Source organism: Nerophis lumbriciformis, linkage group LG27, assembly GCF_033978685.3.
Source record: "Nerophis lumbriciformis linkage group LG27, RoL_Nlum_v2.1, whole genome shotgun sequence".
Taxonomy (NCBI): Eukaryota; Metazoa; Chordata; class Actinopteri; order Syngnathiformes; family Syngnathidae; genus Nerophis; species Nerophis lumbriciformis.
Genome location: NC_084574.2, coordinates 2,032,501 through 2,050,420, shown reverse-complemented (window position 1 = coordinate 2,050,420; position 17,920 = coordinate 2,032,501). Strand labels below are relative to the sequence as shown.

General features: G+C 28.5%; 1 protein-coding gene across 12 annotated transcripts in view; it reads left to right on the top strand.

Moving 5' to 3' along the window:
• Window positions 1–17,920, top strand: part of LOC133570237 (guanine nucleotide-binding protein subunit alpha-12-like) — a 71,769-nt gene that overhangs the window by 52,746 nt on the left and 1,103 nt on the right. For 11 of the 12 annotated variants that reach the window (XR_012051236.1, XR_012051238.1, XR_012051237.1 and 8 more), the window contains exons 3-6: window positions 1,684–1,734; window positions 4,829–5,029; window positions 5,335–5,541; window positions 16,899–17,920. The exon at window positions 16,899–17,920 is cut by the window's right edge. Coding sequence is in view for 1 of the 12 variants with exons in the window: in XM_061923045.2 (XP_061779029.2) it covers window positions 1,684–1,734; window positions 4,829–5,029; window positions 5,335–5,541; window positions 16,899–17,060 (621 nt within the window). In the remaining 11 variants the exon portion in view is untranslated. The remainder of the gene's footprint in view (window positions 1–1,683; window positions 1,735–4,828; window positions 5,030–5,334; window positions 5,542–16,898) is intronic. The other variant, XR_012051229.1, reaches the window with a different exon arrangement.

Genomic DNA, 17,920 nt, shown 5'->3' with positions numbered 1-17,920 from the left:
AGCCGCCCCGTGTTGTAAGCCGCATCTAACTGCGCTAAAGGAATGTCAAAAAAACAGTCAGATAGGTCAGTCAAACTTTAATAATATATTAAAAACCAGCGTGATGTGGGCGCGCATGGAGTCGTATATCAACATGGACGGAGCTGCGTGAAAAAAGCCACCCGGCCTCTTCGCGTAAACTTACCTTAACCACTCGCTCATCTTTTCTTCATCCATCCATCCCTTCGAGTTAGCTTTTATGATGACGCCGGCTGGAAAGGTCTCTTTTGGCAAGGTCTTCCTTTTGAATATCACCATGGGTGGAAGTTTCTGGCCATTAGCATGGCAAGCTAGAACCACAGTGAAGGATGACTTCTCATTCCCTGTGGTGCGAATATTCACCGTACGTGCTCCCGTTGTATCCACAGTGCGGTTCACAGGAATATCAAAAGTCAGTGGAACCTCGTCCATGTTGATAATGTTCTCTGGCCGGATCTTTTTTTCAGCTATCTTGTTTTTACAATATGCACGGAAAGTAGCCAGCTTTTCTTGAAAGTCTTTAGGCAGTTGCTGTGAAATAGTAGTCCGTGTGCGGATGGAGAGATTGCGTCTTTTCATGAACCGGAAACCTGTCGCTTAGTAGGAGCCATTTTGTGGTCTTTACAGATGTAAAAGTTAAAGTTAAAGTACCAATGATTGTCACACACACACTAGGTGTGGCGAGATTATTCTCTGCATTTGACCCATCACCCTTGATCACCCCCTGGGAGGTGAGGGGAGCAGTGGGCAGCAGCGGTGGCCGCGCCCGGGAATCATTTTGGTGATTTAACCCCCAATTCCAACCCTTGATGCTGAGTGCCAAGCAGGGAGGTAATGGGTCCCATTTTTATAGTCTTTGGTATGACTCGGCCGGGGTTTGAACTCACAACCTACCGATCTCAGGGCGGACACTCTAACCACTAGGCCACTGAGTAGTAAACACACAAAGGAAATGAAACGTAATATCCGCGCGCTTCTTCTTCTTCTTCTACGGGGGCGGGTGGTTGCTTACAGTAGAAGAAGAAGCGCTTCCTCTTCTATGGGGGCGGGTGCTTACCTTGGCGGTTGCTTGCGTAGAAGAAGAAGCACTTCCTCTTCTACGGGAAAAAAAAAAAAGGCGGCGGCTGTTTACCGTAGTTGCGAGACCGAAACTTTATGAAAATGAATCTTAATATTAATCCATATATAAAGCGCACCGGGTTATAAGCCGCACTGTCAGCTTTTGAGTAAATTTGTGGTTTTTAGGTGCGGCTAATAGTGCGGAAAATACGGTATATAATAACTCTCCCATTTGTCAAGATGTTTATACAAAGTTTGGATTTTTGGCAGAGATGTCTTTTCTGCCATCGTTCATGCCGTTCCATAGAGGTGGGTGAAAAAATAAATGTTTAGATGCATACATAAACCGCCTTGTAGAAGGTCCTTAGTCCTCCTTTCCTGTCACTATCTACACTCAACTCCTCCCAGGGTTACAATGCGGGGGAAAAAAGGATGCAGTGATTGACTTTGTTCTTATAAGGCGGTTTGGATTGTTGTGTAACATTTCACTGGAGGTTGTTTTGTTTTGAAGATTGCATGAAATGCCCTCGTGGTTTATTATACATGTCTGTGTAACATGATGACTCAGCTCATTTAATGCTCTTGTCCCTCCTTGTCTGTCTGCAGAGTGAGTCGGTCAAATACTTCCTGGATAACTTGGAGCGCATTGGCCAACTGGTGAGTCCCGCAATCACATATAGAGTACATCATGTATGGCTGAAAACTGTATCACGATTTAACTGTTTATCATCAGTCGACATTGATCATTATTGGTCTATTTTATGACCTATAATAAGGACCTTACAAACATATTAAATGTAAACATTACAAATATTGAACATTGAATATATAAATGCAAATATTTGTATTTCAAATGTAATCTTCCTCTGATTAGAATCCCTCAGACGTCAAGGCAGAAAGGAAAATAAATGTCAACACAAGTCTGGAAAACATTGAAAATTGTAAAATGACATGAAACATTTAGCAATGAGCTCTTAAAATGAAGGTGCAAAAATAGAATATGAAAGAAATGCTTAATAAAGTGGAGCAAAATAGTGCAAAGTGTGAGAATGTAAAATAATAATTTTAATTGTTATTATTTAACATTAATAATTATTTAAATATTTGAATTTTATAATGAAATACTGTATTTCATTATAAAAATGATTTGTATTATTATTAGTTAATTTAATTAATTAATTTAAATTATTAACATTTTATAATTAAAACATTTTCATAATAAAATGATTTCAATTATCATTTAATATTATTTAAATATTTTAGTTTTATAATAAAATAAACTTTATTTCATAATAAAACAATTTTTATTATGATTATTTAATATTATTAGTAATAAAAAATATTAAAATTTTATAATGAATTAAACTTCATTTCATAATAACATTTAAATAATTCTTATTTAATATTAATATTAATTATTTAAATATTTTAATTGTATAATGAAATACATTTTATTTCATAATACAATTATTTGAATTGTTATTTAATATAATTGGTAATTAATTTAAATTATTTAAATTTTATAATGAAAAACTTTATTTCATAACAAAAGAGCTATACTTCATTTTTATTTATTTTTTTGAAGTACGATAGCCACAACTACTTAAACATTGTTTGACTTATTTTTTTTTATTTCGTTTTCCATAAAACTGTTTTTCTTTGTGAGATTACTTCAATCTTTTTGCAGCCTTTTGAGATCTCCTGATAAAAAGGAATTATAAATAAAATGTTATATTTTGAGTTTAAATGCAACAATGCAACCTAAATGTAATCTTAAATGAGCAACAACAACAATAATACTAGCGAGTAAAACATGAAATATTGGTCAATGACAGGCGTGTGACTCTTTGTGCACTGAACGATTCGATCTGATTCTGGGGGTGATCATTTGATTCAGAATCCATTCTCGACTTGGAATTGGTTCTTGATTCAAACCGATCCTCACAATGGTAAATGGGTTATACTTGTATAGCTCAAAGCGCTTTGACACTATTTCCACATTCACACACACATTCACACACTGATGGCGGGAGCTGCCATGCAAGGCGCTAACCAGCACCCATCAGGAGCAAGGATGAAGTGTCTTGCTCAAGGACACAACGGATGTGACTTGGTTGGTAGAAGGTGGGGATTGAACCAGGAACCCTCAGGTTGCTGGCACGCCCACTTTCCTAATCGCGCCACTCCGTCCCCACAATGGAGTATTTGGGCTAATAATTCTAATGACCCTTTTTCAAAACAGGTCACAGGTTCGACAAGCTTATTCTTATATGGAAATAGAATTAATAAAAATAAATAAATATGAATTTTTATTATAACATTTTTTTAAAACATTTTGTTTTAAAAAAAACTTTTTCAAATTGATCCTCAAAAAAAACGTTATTTTATATATTTTTTAAAAAATTATACATTTTTGAATGTATATAAATTCTTATATGGAAATAGAATTAATAAAAATAAATCAATAAATATGAATTTTTATAATAAACATTTTTTTAACATTTTATATTAAAAAACGTATTTAAATTGATCCTCAGAAGAAGAAAAAAACATTATTTTATATATTTAAAAAAAATTAAATACATTTTTGAATGTATATAAATTCTTATATGGAAATAGAATTCATTAAAATGATTGTATTGGAAATAGAATTAATAAAAATAAATAAATGTGATTTTTTTTTTTATGATAAACATTTTTAAAACATTTTATATAAAAAAACGTTTAAATTGATCCTTTGAAAAAAATTAAAATGTATTTATATATTTTTAAATTTAAATACATTTTTAATGTATATAAATTGTTATATGGAAATAGAATGAATACAAAATTATTGTATTGGAAATAGAATTAATAAAAATAAATACATGTTTTTTTATTTTTTTATAATAAACATTTTTAAAACATTTTATATATAAAAAAAACATTTAAATTGATCCTTTGAAAAAAATTAAAATGTATTTATATATTTTTAAATTTAAATACATTTTTGAATGTATATAAATTATTATATGGAAATAGAATTAATAAAACATATTGTATTGGAAATAGAATTAATAAAAATAAATAAATGTGATTTTTTTTTTTATGATAAAAATTTTTAAAACATTTTATATAAAAAAACGTTTAAATTGATCCTTATAAAAAAATGTAAAAAATTTATTTATATATTTTTAAATTTAAATACATTTTTTAATGTATATAAATTGTTATATGGAAATAGAATTAATACAAAATTATTGTATTGGAAATAGAATTTTAAAAAATAAATACATGTGTTTTTTAAATTTTTTATAATAAACATTTTTAAAACATTTTATATATAAAAAAACATTTAAATTGATGCTTTGAAAAAAATTAAAATGTATTTATATATTTTTAAATTTAAATACATTTTTGAATGTATATAAATTATTATATGGAAATAGAATTAATAAAACATATTGTATTGGAAATAGAATTAATAAAAATAAATAAATGTGATTTTTTTTTTTTTATAATAAACATTTTTAAAACATTTTATATATAAAAAAAACCTTTAAATTGATCCTTAGAAAAAAAAATTTTTTTTAATCTTTTTAAATTTAAATACTGTTTTAAAATTCTGAATAAATATAGAATCGGGATGAAAAAGAATTGCGTTTTGTTTTGTGTGCACCTATGATCGCATATTGTGGGGTTTTTTTCCCGCCCGGCCCTAACCGAGCACATAAAGAGCTAAAAAGGCACCTTCCTTCCTTCCTGCCTCCAGAGTTACACCCCCAGCAGGCAGGACATCTTGTTCGCCAGGAAGGCCACCAAAGGCATCGTGGAGCACGACTTTGTCATCAAGAAGATCCCCTTCAAGATGGTGGACGTGGGCGGGCAGAGGTCGCAGAGGCAGAAGTGGTTCCAGTGCTTCGACGGCATCACGTCCATCCTCTTCATGGTGTCCTCGTCCGAGTACGACCAGGTAGTCCACAGACACGCAGGGAACTAGAAGCCCAGATGAGACCGCGGGGGACAAAAGTCTGAGCGCACAAAGATCCTTTTGTGGGAAAAACCTTTCCAATTCTGTCTTGTGATCGCCAGTCTTTGATGGCTGCACAGATTAAACCTCTTTCTCTCTCTCTCTGTGTGTGTGTGTGTGTGTGTGTGTGTGTGTGTGTGTGTGTGTGTGTGTGTGTGTGTGTGTGTGTGTGTGTGTGTGTGTGTGTGTGTGTGTGTGTGTGTGTGTGTGTGTGTGTGTGTGTGTGTGTGTGTGTGTGCGCACTCCAGGTCTTGATGGAGGACCGGCGCACCAACCGCCTGGTGGAGAGCATGAACATCTTTGAGACCATCGTCAACAACAAGCTCTTCCTCAACGTCTCCATCATCCTCTTCCTCAACAAAACGGACCTGCTGGTGGAAAAGATTCGCAGCGCCGACATCCGCAAGAACTTCCCAGAGTTCCGAGGGGACCCGCGGCGGCTGGAGGACGTGCAGGTACCGGCGACCTCTTACATATATTCCCTACTTCAGTGAGCATTTTGTTGTAAACCATGAATCGCAGAGTTTGAGTCATCACAAACCAGTCATTTGTATCATTTGTGATAAAACATTTAATAACAAAAAAATGATAATAATTACAAACATTTTGCAGCATAAAGAAATGGGGGGAGAAGGTGGGGGTGCTGGATGACATCACCAGTCACAAATATATTAGCCACACCCACTAAACTTTAGAAGAAAACTATATTTTCCATATGTTAGCCGCAGACATAAACGTTGTGAAATGAGTTATTTACACAGACATATTTTCTTCAAATGTTTATTTACATACGTTAAACTGTGTCTGTAGCATGGCAGTAAAACTGCTGATCAAACAAAACAGAAGCCATGGTCATGGACCCACTATCTGCAGAAGCTAGCTCTCCAATCAGCTAAACGGACTCAATAACTCCACGCTGACGTTTTGGTGAATTTGCCAAACTAAAACAGTATTGTAAGTTAATTTCTAACAGAGACACTTGGAAATGCGTTAGCATATTAGCTCATGCCAATGACGCTATCATGATTACATTACGATAATGTAAAAATGATTTTCACGGAATAAATGATTTTCATGACAAAAAATTAGTTTCAAGACAAACAATTATTTTCAAGGTTATTTTCATGACAAAAAAATATTTTCAAGGTAAAAGTTGATTTTCATGACAAAAAAATGTTTTTCCAGTTAAAAGTTGATTTTCAAGACAAAAATATATTTTCAAGGTAAAAGTTGATTTTCAAGACAAAAAAGTATTTTCAAGGTAAAAGTTGATTTTCATGACAAAAAAATGTTTTTCCAGTTAAAAGTTGATTTTCAAGACAAAAATATATTTTCAAGGTAAAAGTTGATTTTCAAGACAAAAAATTATTTTCAAGGTAAAAGTTGATTTTCATGACAAAAAATTATTTTCAAGGTAAAAGTTGATTTTCAAGACAAAAAAAATATTTTCCTGGTAAAAGTTGATTTTCATGACAAAAAAATGATTTTCCAGGTAAAAGTTGATTTTCAAGACAAAAAATTATTTTCAAGGTAAAAGTTGATTTTCAAGACAAAAAATGATTTTCAAGGTAAAAGTTTATTTTCATGACAAATTATTTTCCAGGTAAAAGTTGATTTTCAAGACAAAAAATGATTTTCAAAGTAAAAGTTGATTTTCAAGACAAAAAAATTATTTAAGGTAAAAGTTGATTTTCAAGACAAAAAATGATTTTCCAGGTAAAAGTTGATTTTCAAGGTAAAAGTTGATTTTCATGACAAATTATTTTCCAGGTAAAAGTTGATTTTCAAGACAAAAAATGATTTTCAAAGTAAAAGTTGATATTCAAGACAAAAAAATTATTTTCAAGGTAAAAGTTGATTTTCATGACAAAAAATTATTTTCAAGGTAAAAGTTGATTTTCAAGACAAAAAAAATATTTTCCTGGTAAAAGTTGATTTTCATGACAAAAAAATGATTTTCCAGGTAAAAGTTGATTTTCAAGACAAACAATTATTTTCAAGGTAAAAGTTGATTTTCAAGACAAAAAATGATTTTCAAGGTAAAAGTTGATTTTCATGACAAAAAATTATTTTCAAAGTAAAAGTTGATTTTCAACACAAAAAAATTATTTTCAAGGTAAAAGTTGAATTTCAAGACAAAAAATGATTTTCAAGACAAAAAACGATTTTCAGGACAAAAAATGATTTTCAAGACAAAAAATGAGATTCCAGGTAAAAGTTGATTTTCAAGGAAAAAATGATTTTCATGACAAAAAATGATTTTCAAGGAAAAAATGATTTTCATGACAGAAAAATGATTTTCATGACAAAAAAATTATTTTCAAGGTAAAAGTTGATTTTCATGACAAAAAATTATTTTCAAGGTAAAAGTTGATTTTCATGACAAAAAATTATTTTCAAGGTAAAAGTTGATTTTTATGACAAAAAATTAGTTTCAAGGTAAAAGTTGATTTTCATGACAAAAAATTAGTTTCAAGCTTATTTTCATGACAAAAAAATATTTTCAAGGTAAAAGTTGATTTTCATGACAAAAAATGATTTTCCAGGTAAAAGCTGATTTTCAAGGAAAACAATTTTCATGACAAAAAATGATTTTCAAGGTAAAAGTTGATTTTCATGACAAAAAATTATTTTCAAGGTAAAAGTTGATTTTCATGACAAAACATTATTTTCAAGGTTATTTTCATGACAAAAAATTATTTAAGGTAAAAGTTGATTTTCATGACAAAAAATTATTTTCAAGGTAAAAGTTGATTTTCAAGGTAAAAGTTGATTTTCATGACAAAAAATTATTTTCAAAGTAAAAATTGATTTTCAAGACAAAAAATGATTTTCCAGGTAAAAGTTGATTTTCATGACAAAACATTATTTTCAAGGTTATTTTCATGACAAAAAATTATTTAAGGTAAAAGTTGATTTTCATGACAAAAAATTATTTTCAAGGTAAAAGTTGATTTTCAAGGTAAAAGTTGATTTTCATGACAAAAAATTATTTTCAAAGTAAAAGTTGATTTTCAAGACAAAAAATGATTTTCAAGACAAAAAATGATTTTCCAGGTAAAAGTTGATTTTCAAGACAAAAAATGATTTTCAAGGTAAAAAATGATTTTCAAGGTAAAAGTTGATTTTCAAGACAAAAAATGATTTTCAAGGTAAAAGTTGATTTTCATGACAAAAAATGATTTTCAAGGTAAAAGTTGATTTTCAAGACAAAAAAATATTTTCAAGGTAAAAGTTGATTTTCATGACAAAAAATTATTTTCAAGGTAAAAGTTGATTTTCATGACAAATTATTTTCCAGGTAAAAGTTGATTTTCAAGACAAAAAATGATTTTCAAGGTAAAAGTTGATTTTCATGACAAAAAAATATTTTCAAAGTAAAAGTTGATTTTCAAGACAAACAAATTATTTTCAAGGTAAAAGTTGAATTTCAAGACAAAAAATTATTTTCAAGGTAAAAGTTGATTTTCATGACAAAAAATTATTTTCCAGGTAAAAGTTGATTTTCAAGACAAAAAATGATTTTCAAGGTAAAAGTTGATTTTCATGACAAAAAATTATTTTCAAAGTAAAAGTTGATTTTCAAGACAAACAAATTATTTTCAAGGTAAAAGTTGAATTTCAAGACAAAAAATGATTTTCCAGGTAAAAGTTGATTTTCAAGACAAAAAATGTTTTTCAAGGTAAAAGTTGATTTTCAAGACAAAAAATGATTTTCAAGGTAAAAGTTGAATTTCAAGACAAAAAATTATTTTCAAGGTAAAAGTTGATTTTCAAGGTAAAAGTTGATTTTCATGACAAAAAATTATTTAAGGTAAAAGTTGATTTTCATGACAAAAAATTATTTTCAAGGTAAAAGTTGATTTTCAAGGTAAAAGTTGATTTTCATGACAAAAAATTATTTTCAAAGTAAAAGTTGATTTTCAAGACAAAAAATGATTTTCAAGACAAAAAATGATTTTCCAGGTAAAAGTTGATTTTCATGACAAAACATTATTTTCAAGGTTATTTTCATGACAAAAAATTATTTAAGGTAAAAGTTGATTTTCATGACAAAAAATTATTTTCAAGGTAAAAGTTGATTTTCATGACAAAAAATTATTTTCAAAGTAAAAGTTGATTTTCAAGACAAAAAATGATTTTCAAGACAAAAAATGATTTTCCAGGTAAAAGTTGATTTTCAAGACAAAAAATGATTTTCAAGGTAAAAAATGATTTTCAAGGTAAAAGTTGATTTTCAAGACAAAAAATGATTTTCAAGGTAAAAGTTGATTTTCATGACAAAAAATGATTTTCAAGGTAAAAGTTGATTTTCAAGACAAAAAAATATTTTCAAGGTAAAAGTTGATTTTCATGACAAAAAATGATTTTCAAGGTAAAAGTTGATTTTCATGACAAATTATTTTCCAGGTAAAAGTTGATTTTCAAGACAAAAAATGATTTTCAAGGTAAAAGTTGATTTTCATGACAAAAAATTATTTTCAAAGTAAAAGTTGATTTTCAAGACAAACAAATTATTTTCAAGGTAAAAGTTGAATTTCAAGACAAAAAATGATTTTCCAGGTAAAAGTTGATTTTCAAGACAAAAAAATTTTTTCAAGGTAAAAGTTGATTTTCAAGACAAAAAATGATTTTCAAGGTAAAAGTTGAATTTCAAGACAAAAAATTATTTTCAAGGTAAAAGTTGATTTTTCAAGACAAAAAAAATATTTTCAATGTAAAAGTTGATATTCATGACAAAAAATATTTTCAATGTAAAAGTTGATATTCATGACAAAAAATTATTTAAGGGAAAAATATATTTTCAATGTAAAAGTAGATTTTCATGAAATATACAAATATGCATGAAAACACTCCTACAGACATCACACATGGAACACTTCAGTAAGAATAGTTTTAGTTATATTGTAAAACTTACAATTGTTGCTTGGAGCGATGAGTGAAGAATGCATACACGTATAAACACTACGGACGACTTATACTTCCGGTTCAAGTACATTTTCACCCCGCAGCACCTGTAGTGAGTGAACTGGTCCAAAAGGTGGCGCCATAGGACAAACACTAATACGCCTTTTCAGTGTCTCCGCTTGAGTTGAGTGGAAACTATTGAACACAAAACTTTATGGCCGGCAGCCAAGACAAATCCACAAATTAGCCACACCGTTTTATAAGCCGCAGGGTTCAAAGCAGAGGGGAAAAAGCAGTGGCTTATGATAAGTCTGTTATATATACTTATGATAAGTCTGTTTTTATATATATATATATATATATATATATATATATATATATATATATATATATATATATATATATTTTTTTTTTTTTTTCAAGACAAAAAATTATTTTCAAGGTAAAAGTTGATTTTCAAGACAAAAAATTATTTTCAAGGTAAAAGTGGATTTTCATGACAAAAAAATATTTTCAAAGTAAAAGTTGATTTTCAAGACAAAAAAATTATTTTCAAGGTAAAAGTTGATTTTCATGACAAAAAATTATTTTCAAAGTAAAAGTTGATTTTCAAGACAAAAAAATATTTTCAAGGTAAAAGTTGATTTTCAAGACAAAAAATTATTTTCAAAGTAAACGTTGATTTTCAAGACAAAAAAATTATTTTCAAGGTAAAAGTGGATTTTCATGACAAAAAAATATTTTCAAAGTAAAAGTTGATTTTCAAGACAAAAAAATTATTTTCAAGGTAAAAGTTGATTTTCAAGACAAAAAATTATTTTCAAGGTAAAAGTGGATTTTCATGACAAAAAAATATTTTCAAAGTAAAAGTTGATTTTCAAGACAAAAAAATTATTTTCAAGGTAAAAGTTGATTTTCATGACAAAAAATTATTTTCAAAGTAAAAGTTGATTTTCAAGACAAAAAAATATTTTCAAGGTAAAAGTTGATTTTCAAGACAAAAAATTATTTTCAAAGTAAACGTTGATTTTCAAGACAAAAAAATATTTTCAAGGTAAAAGTTGATTTTCAAGACAAAAAATTATTTTCAAAGTAAACGTTGATTTTCAAGACAAAAAAATTATTTTCAAGGTAAAAGTGGATTTTCATGACAAAAAAATATTTTCAAAGTAAAAGTTGATTTTCAAGACAAAAAAATTATTTTCAAGGTAAAAGTTGATTTTCAAGACAAAAAATTATTTTCAAGGTAAAAGTGGATTTTCATGACAAAAAAATATTTTCAAAGTAAAAGTTGATTTTCAAGACAAAAAAATTATTTTCAAGGTAAAAGTTGATTTTCATGACAAAAAATTATTTTCAAAGTAAAAGTTGATTTTCAAGACAAAAAAATATTTTCAAGGTAAAAGTTGATTTTCAAGACAAAAAATTATTTTCAAAGTAAACGTTGATTTTCAAGACAAAAAAATTATTTTCAAGGTAAAAGTGGATTTTCATGACAAAAAAATATTTTCAAAGTAAAAGTTGATTTTCAAGACAAAAAAATTATTTTCAAGGTAAAAGTTGATTTTCAAGACAAAAAATTATTTTCAAGGTAAAAGTGGATTTTCATGACAAAAAAATATTTTCAAAGTAAAAGTTGATTTTCAAGACAAAAAAATTATTTTCAAGGTAAAAGTTGATTTTCATGACAAAAAATTATTTTCAAAGTAAAAGTTGATTTTCAAGACAAAAAAATATTTTCAAGGTAAAAGTTGATTTTCAAGACAAAAAAATTATTTTCAAGGTAAAAGTTGATTTTCAAGACAAAAAATTATTTTCAAGGTAAAAGTGGATTTTCATGACAAAAAAATATTTTCAAAGTAAAAGTTGATTTTCAAGACAAAAAAATTATTTTCAAGGTAAAAGTTGATTTTCATGACAAAAAATTATTTTCAAAGTAAAAGTTGATTTTCAAGACAAAAAAATATTTTCAAGGTAAAAGTTGATTTTCAAGACAAAAAATTATTTTCAAAGTAAACGTTGATTTTCAAGACAAAAAAATTATTTTCAAGGTAAAAGTGGATTTTCATGACAAAAAAATATTTTCAAAGTAAAAGTTGATTTTCAAGACAAAAAAATTATTTTCAAGGTAAAAGTTGATTTTCATGACAAAAAATTATTTTCAAAGTAAAAGTTGATTTTCAAGACAAAAAAATTATTTTCAAGGTAAAAGTTGATTTTCATGACAAAAAATTATTTTCAAAGTAAAAGTTGATTTTCAAGACAAAAAATAATTTTCAAAGTAAAAGTTGATTTTCAAGACAAAAAAATTATTTTCAAGGTAAAAGTTGATTTTCATGACAAAAAAATATTTTCAAAGTAAAAGTTGATTTTCAAGACAAAAAAAATATTTTCAAGGTAAAAGTTGAATTTCAAGACAAAAAATGATTTTCAGGACAAAAAATGATTTTCAAGACAAAAAATTATTTTCCGGGTAAAAGTTGATTTTCAAGACAAAAAATTATTTTCCGGGTAAAAGTTGATTTTCAAGGAAAAAATTATTTTCATGACAAAAAATGATTTTCAAGGTAAAAGTTGATTTTCAAGGAAGAAAATGATTTTCATGACAAAAAATGATTTTCAAGGTAAAAGTTGATTTTCAAGGGAAAAAATGATTTTCATGACAAAAAATGATTTTCAAGGTAAAAGTTGATTTTCAAGGGAAAAAATGATTTTCATGACAAAAAATGATTTTCAAGACAAAAAATGATTTTCAAGGTAAAAGTTGATTTTCATGACAAAAAAATATTTTCAAGGAAAAAATAGATTTTCAAGGTAAAAGTTGTTTTTCATGAAATATACATACAAATATGCATGAAAACACTCCTACAGACGTCACACATGGAACACTTCAATAAGAATAGTTTTAGTTATATTGTAAAACCTACAATTGTTGCTTGGAGCGATGAGTGAAGAATCCATACGCGTAGAAACACTACGGACGACTTATACTTCTGGTTCAAGTACATTTTCAACCCGCAGCACCTGTAGTGAGTGAACTGGTCCAAAAGGTGGCGCCATAGGACAAACACTAATACACCTTTTCAGTGTCTCCGCTTGGGTTGAGTGGAAACTATTGAACACAAAACTTTATGGCCGGCAGCCAAGACAAATCCACAAATTAGCCACACCGTTTTATAAGCCGCAGGATTCAAAGCAGAGGGGAAAAAGCAGTGGCTTATGATAAGTCTGTTATATATACTTATGATAAGTCTGTTTTTTATATATATATATATATATATTTTTTTTTTTTTTTTTTTTTTTTCAAGACAAAAAATTATTTTCAAGGTAAAAGTTGATTTTCAAGACAAAAAATTATTTTCAAGGTAAAAGTTGATTTTCAAGACAAAAAATTATTTTCAAGGTAAAAGTGGATTTTCATGACAAAAAAATATTTTCAAAGTAAAAGTTGATTTTCATGACAAAAAAATATTTTCATGACAAAAAATTATTTTCAAGGTAAAAGTTGATTTTCATGACAAAAAATTATTTTCAAGGTAAAAGTTGAATTTCAAGACAAAAAATGATTTTCAGGACAAAAAATTATATTCCAGGTAAAAGTTGATTTTCAAGGAAAAAATGATTTTCATGACAAAAAATTATTTTTAAGGAAAAAATGATTTTCATGACAAAAAATGATTTTCAAGGAAAAAATGATTTTCATGACAAAAAATGATTTTCCAGGTAAAAGCTGATTTTCAAGGAAAAAATGATTTTCATGACAAAAAATGATTTTCCAGGTAAAAGTTGATTTTCATGACAAAAAATTATTTTCAAGGTAAAAGTTGATTTTCATGACAAAAAATTATTTTCAAGGTAAAAGTTGATTTTCATGACAAAAAAATATTTTCATGACAAAAAATTATTTTCAAGGTAAAAGTTGATTTTCATGACAAAAAATTATTTTCAAGGTAAAAGTTGAATTTCAAGACAAAAAATTATTTTCAGGACAAAAAATTATATTCCAGGTAAAAGTTGATTTTCAAGGAAAAAATTATTTTCATGACAAAAAATTATTTTTAAGGAAAAAATGATTTTCATGACAAAAAATGATTTTCAAGGAAAAAATGATTTTCATGACAAAAAATGATTTTCCAGGTAAAAGCTGATTTTCAAGGAAAAAATGATTTTCATGACAAAAAATGATTTTCCAGGTAAAAGTTGATTTTCATGACAAAAAATTATTTTCAAGGTAAAAGTTGATTTTCATGACAAAAAATTATTTTCAAGGTAAAAGTTGATTTTCATGACAAAAAATGATTTTCAAGGTAAAAGTTGATTTTCATGACAACAAATTATTTTCCAGGTAAAAGCTGATTTTCAAGGAAAAAATGATTTTCATGAGAAAAAATGATTTTCAAGGTAAAAGTTGATTTTCATGACAAAAAATTATTTAAGGTAAAAGTTGATTTTCATGACAAAAAAATATTTTTATGACAAAAAAATATTTTTATGACAAAAAATTATTTTTATGACAAAAAATTATTTTCAAGGTAAAAGTTGATTTTCATGACAAAAAATTATTTTCAAGGTTATTTTCATGACAAAAAATTATTTAAGGTAAAAGTTGATTTTCAAGACAAAAAATGATTTTCAAGGTAAAAGTTGATTTTCATGACAAAAAATGATTTTCAAAGTAAAAGTTGATTTTCAAGACAAAAAAAATATTTTCAAGGTAAAAGTTGAATTTCAAGACAAAAAATGATTTTCAAGACAAAAAATGATTTTCCAGGTAAAAGTTGATTTTCAAGGAAAAAAATGATTTTCATGACAAAAAATGATTTTCAGGACAAAAAATGATTTTCCAGGTAAAAGTTGATATTTAACACAAAAAATGATTTTCAAGGTAAAAGTTGATTTTCAAGGAAAAAATAGATTTTAAGGTAAAAGTAGATTTTCATGAAATATACAAATATGCATGAAAACACTCCTACAGACGTCACACATGGAACACTTCAGTAAGAATAGTTTTAGTTATATTGTAAAACTTACAATTGTTGCTTGGAGCGATGAGTGAAGAATCCATACGAGTAGAAATGACTTATACTTCCGGTTCAAGTACATTTTCAACCCGCAGCACCTGTAGTGAGTGAACTGGTCCAAAAGGTGGCGCCATAGGACAAACACTAATACACCTTTTCAGTGTCTCCGCTTGAGTTGAGTGGAAACTTTTGAACACAAAACTTTATGGCCGGCAGCCAAGACAAATCCACAAATTAGCCACACCGTTTTATAAGCCGCAGGGTTCAAAGCAGAGGGGGAAAAGCAGTGGCTTATGATAAGTCTGTTATATATACTTATGATAAGTCTGTTTTTTATATATATATATATATATATATATAATTTTTTTATTTTTTTTTTTCAAGACAAAAAATTATTTTCAAGGTAAAAGTTGATTTTCAAGACAAAAAATTATTTTCAAGGTAAAAGTGGATTTTCATGACAAAAAAATTATTTTCAAGGTAAAAGTTGATTTTCAAGACAAAAAAATTATTTTCAAGGTAAAAGTTGATTTTCTTGACAAAAAATTATTTTCAAAGTAAAATTTATTTTCAAGACAAAAAAATATTTTCAAGGTAAAAGTTGATTTTCAAGACAAAAAAAATATTTTCAAGGTAAAAGTTGATTTTCAAGACAAAAAATAATTTTCAAAGTAAAAGTTGATTTTCAAGACAAAAAAATTATTTTCAAGGTAAAAGTTGATTTTCATGACAAAAAAATATTTTCAAAGTAAAAGTTGATTTTCAAGACAAAAAAAATATTTTCAAGGTAAAAGTTGAATTTCAAGACAAAAAATGATTTTCAAGACAAAAAATTATTTTCCGGGTAAAAGTTGATTTTCAAGACAAAAAATTATTTTCCGGGTAAAAGTTGATTTTCAAGGAAAAATGATTTTCATGACAAAAAATGATTCAAGGTAAAAGTTGATTTTCAAGGAAGAAAATGATTTTCATGACAAAAAATGATTTTCAAGGTAAAAGTTGATTTTCAAGGAAAAAAATGATTTTCATGACAAAAAATTATTTTCAAGGTAAAAGTTGATTTTCAAGACAAAAAAAATATTTTCAAGGTAAAAGTTGAATTTCAAGACAAAAAATGATTTTCAAGACAAAAAATTATTTTCCGGGTAAAAGTTGATTTTCAAGACAAAAAATTATTTTCCGGGTAAAAGTTGATTTTCAAGGAAAAATGATTTTCATGACAAAAAATGATTCAAGGTAAAAGTTGATTTTCAAGGAAGAAAATGATTTTCATGACAAAAAATGATTTTCAAGGTAAAAGTTGATTTTCAAGGAAAAAAATGATTTTCATGACAAAAAATTATTTTCAAGGTAAAAGTTGATTTTCAAGACAAAAAATTATTTTCAAGGTAAAATTTGATTTTCAAGACAAAAAATTATTTTCAAGGTAAAAGTTGATATTTAAGACAAAAAAATATTTTCAAGGAAAAAATAGATTTTCAAGGTAAAAGTTGTTTTTCATGAAATATACATACAAATATGCATGAAAACACTCCTACAGACGTCACACATGGAACACTTCAGTAAGAATAGTTTTAGTTATATTGTAAAACCTACAATTGTTGCTTGGAGCGATGAGTGAAGAATCCATACGAGTAGAAATGACTTATACTTCCGGTTCAAGTACATTTTCAACCCGCAGCACCTGTAGTGAGTGAACTGGTCCAAAAGGTGGCGCCATAGGACAAACACTAATACACCTTTTCAGTGTCTCCGCTTGAGTTGAGTGGAAACTATTGAACACAAAACTTTATGGCCGGCAGCCAAGACAAATCACAAATTAGCCACACCGTTTTATAAGCCGCAGCAGCATGACTAAGGTGAGTGTGGTCCACCCCCTGCAGGCGTTCCTGGTGCAGTCGTTCAGCCGTAAAAGAAGAAACCGAGGCAAGCCTCTCTTCCACCACTTCACCACGGCGGTGGACACAGAGAACATCCGCTTCGTCTTCCACGCCGTCAAGGACACCATCCTGCAGGAGAACCTCAAAGACATCATGCTGCAGTAGTCTAGTCACACAACTCACCTTCTTTATCAAAGTGTCTTGTGGGACTCCACTGGCCAGGGGGAGGGAAGACACGCCTCCTTTTAACACACCTGACCTGAGACCGTGCCTCGGTCTGGTCTTGTCTCCTTTAAACACACCTGACCTGAGACCATGCCTCGGTCCGGTCTTGTCTCCTTTAAACACACCTGACCTGAGACCGTGCCTCGGTCTGGTCTTGTCTCCTTTAAACACACCTGACCTGAGACCATGCCTCGGTCTGGTCTTGTCTAGTCTTGTGTGACACAAAGTGGACTGTCACTGAACTAATACACACACCTGACCTGAGACCATGCCTCGGTCTTGTGTGCCACAAAGTGGACTGTCACTGAACTAAAGCCAGGAGAGGAAATAAATGTTCAAGCAATCAATGAGTTTACTTATATAGCCCTAAATCACAAGTGTCTCAAAGGGTTCACATCCGAAACATGACATTCCCATTCTAAATCGATTCATCATTTTTTCCAAAATCGGTTATAAAATTGTTTTAAAAAATTATTTTGTTTCAATTTTCAAAAGTCGATTAAAAAAATGTCCGTCCGTCCATCTTCTTGGGCTTTTCCAAGGTGGGGTCGCGGGGGCAGCAGCCTAAGCAGAGAAGCTCAGGCTTCCCTCTGCCCAAGTAAAAGTTGATTTTCAAGACAAAAAAATGATTTTCAAGGTAAAAGTTGATTTTCAAGACAAAAAATGATTTTCAAGGTAAAAGTTGATTTTCATGACAAAAAATGATTTTCAAGGTAAAAGTTGATTTTCAAGACAAAAAATGATTTTCAAGGTAAAAGTTGATTTTCAAGACAAAAAATGATTTTCAAGGTAAAAGTTGA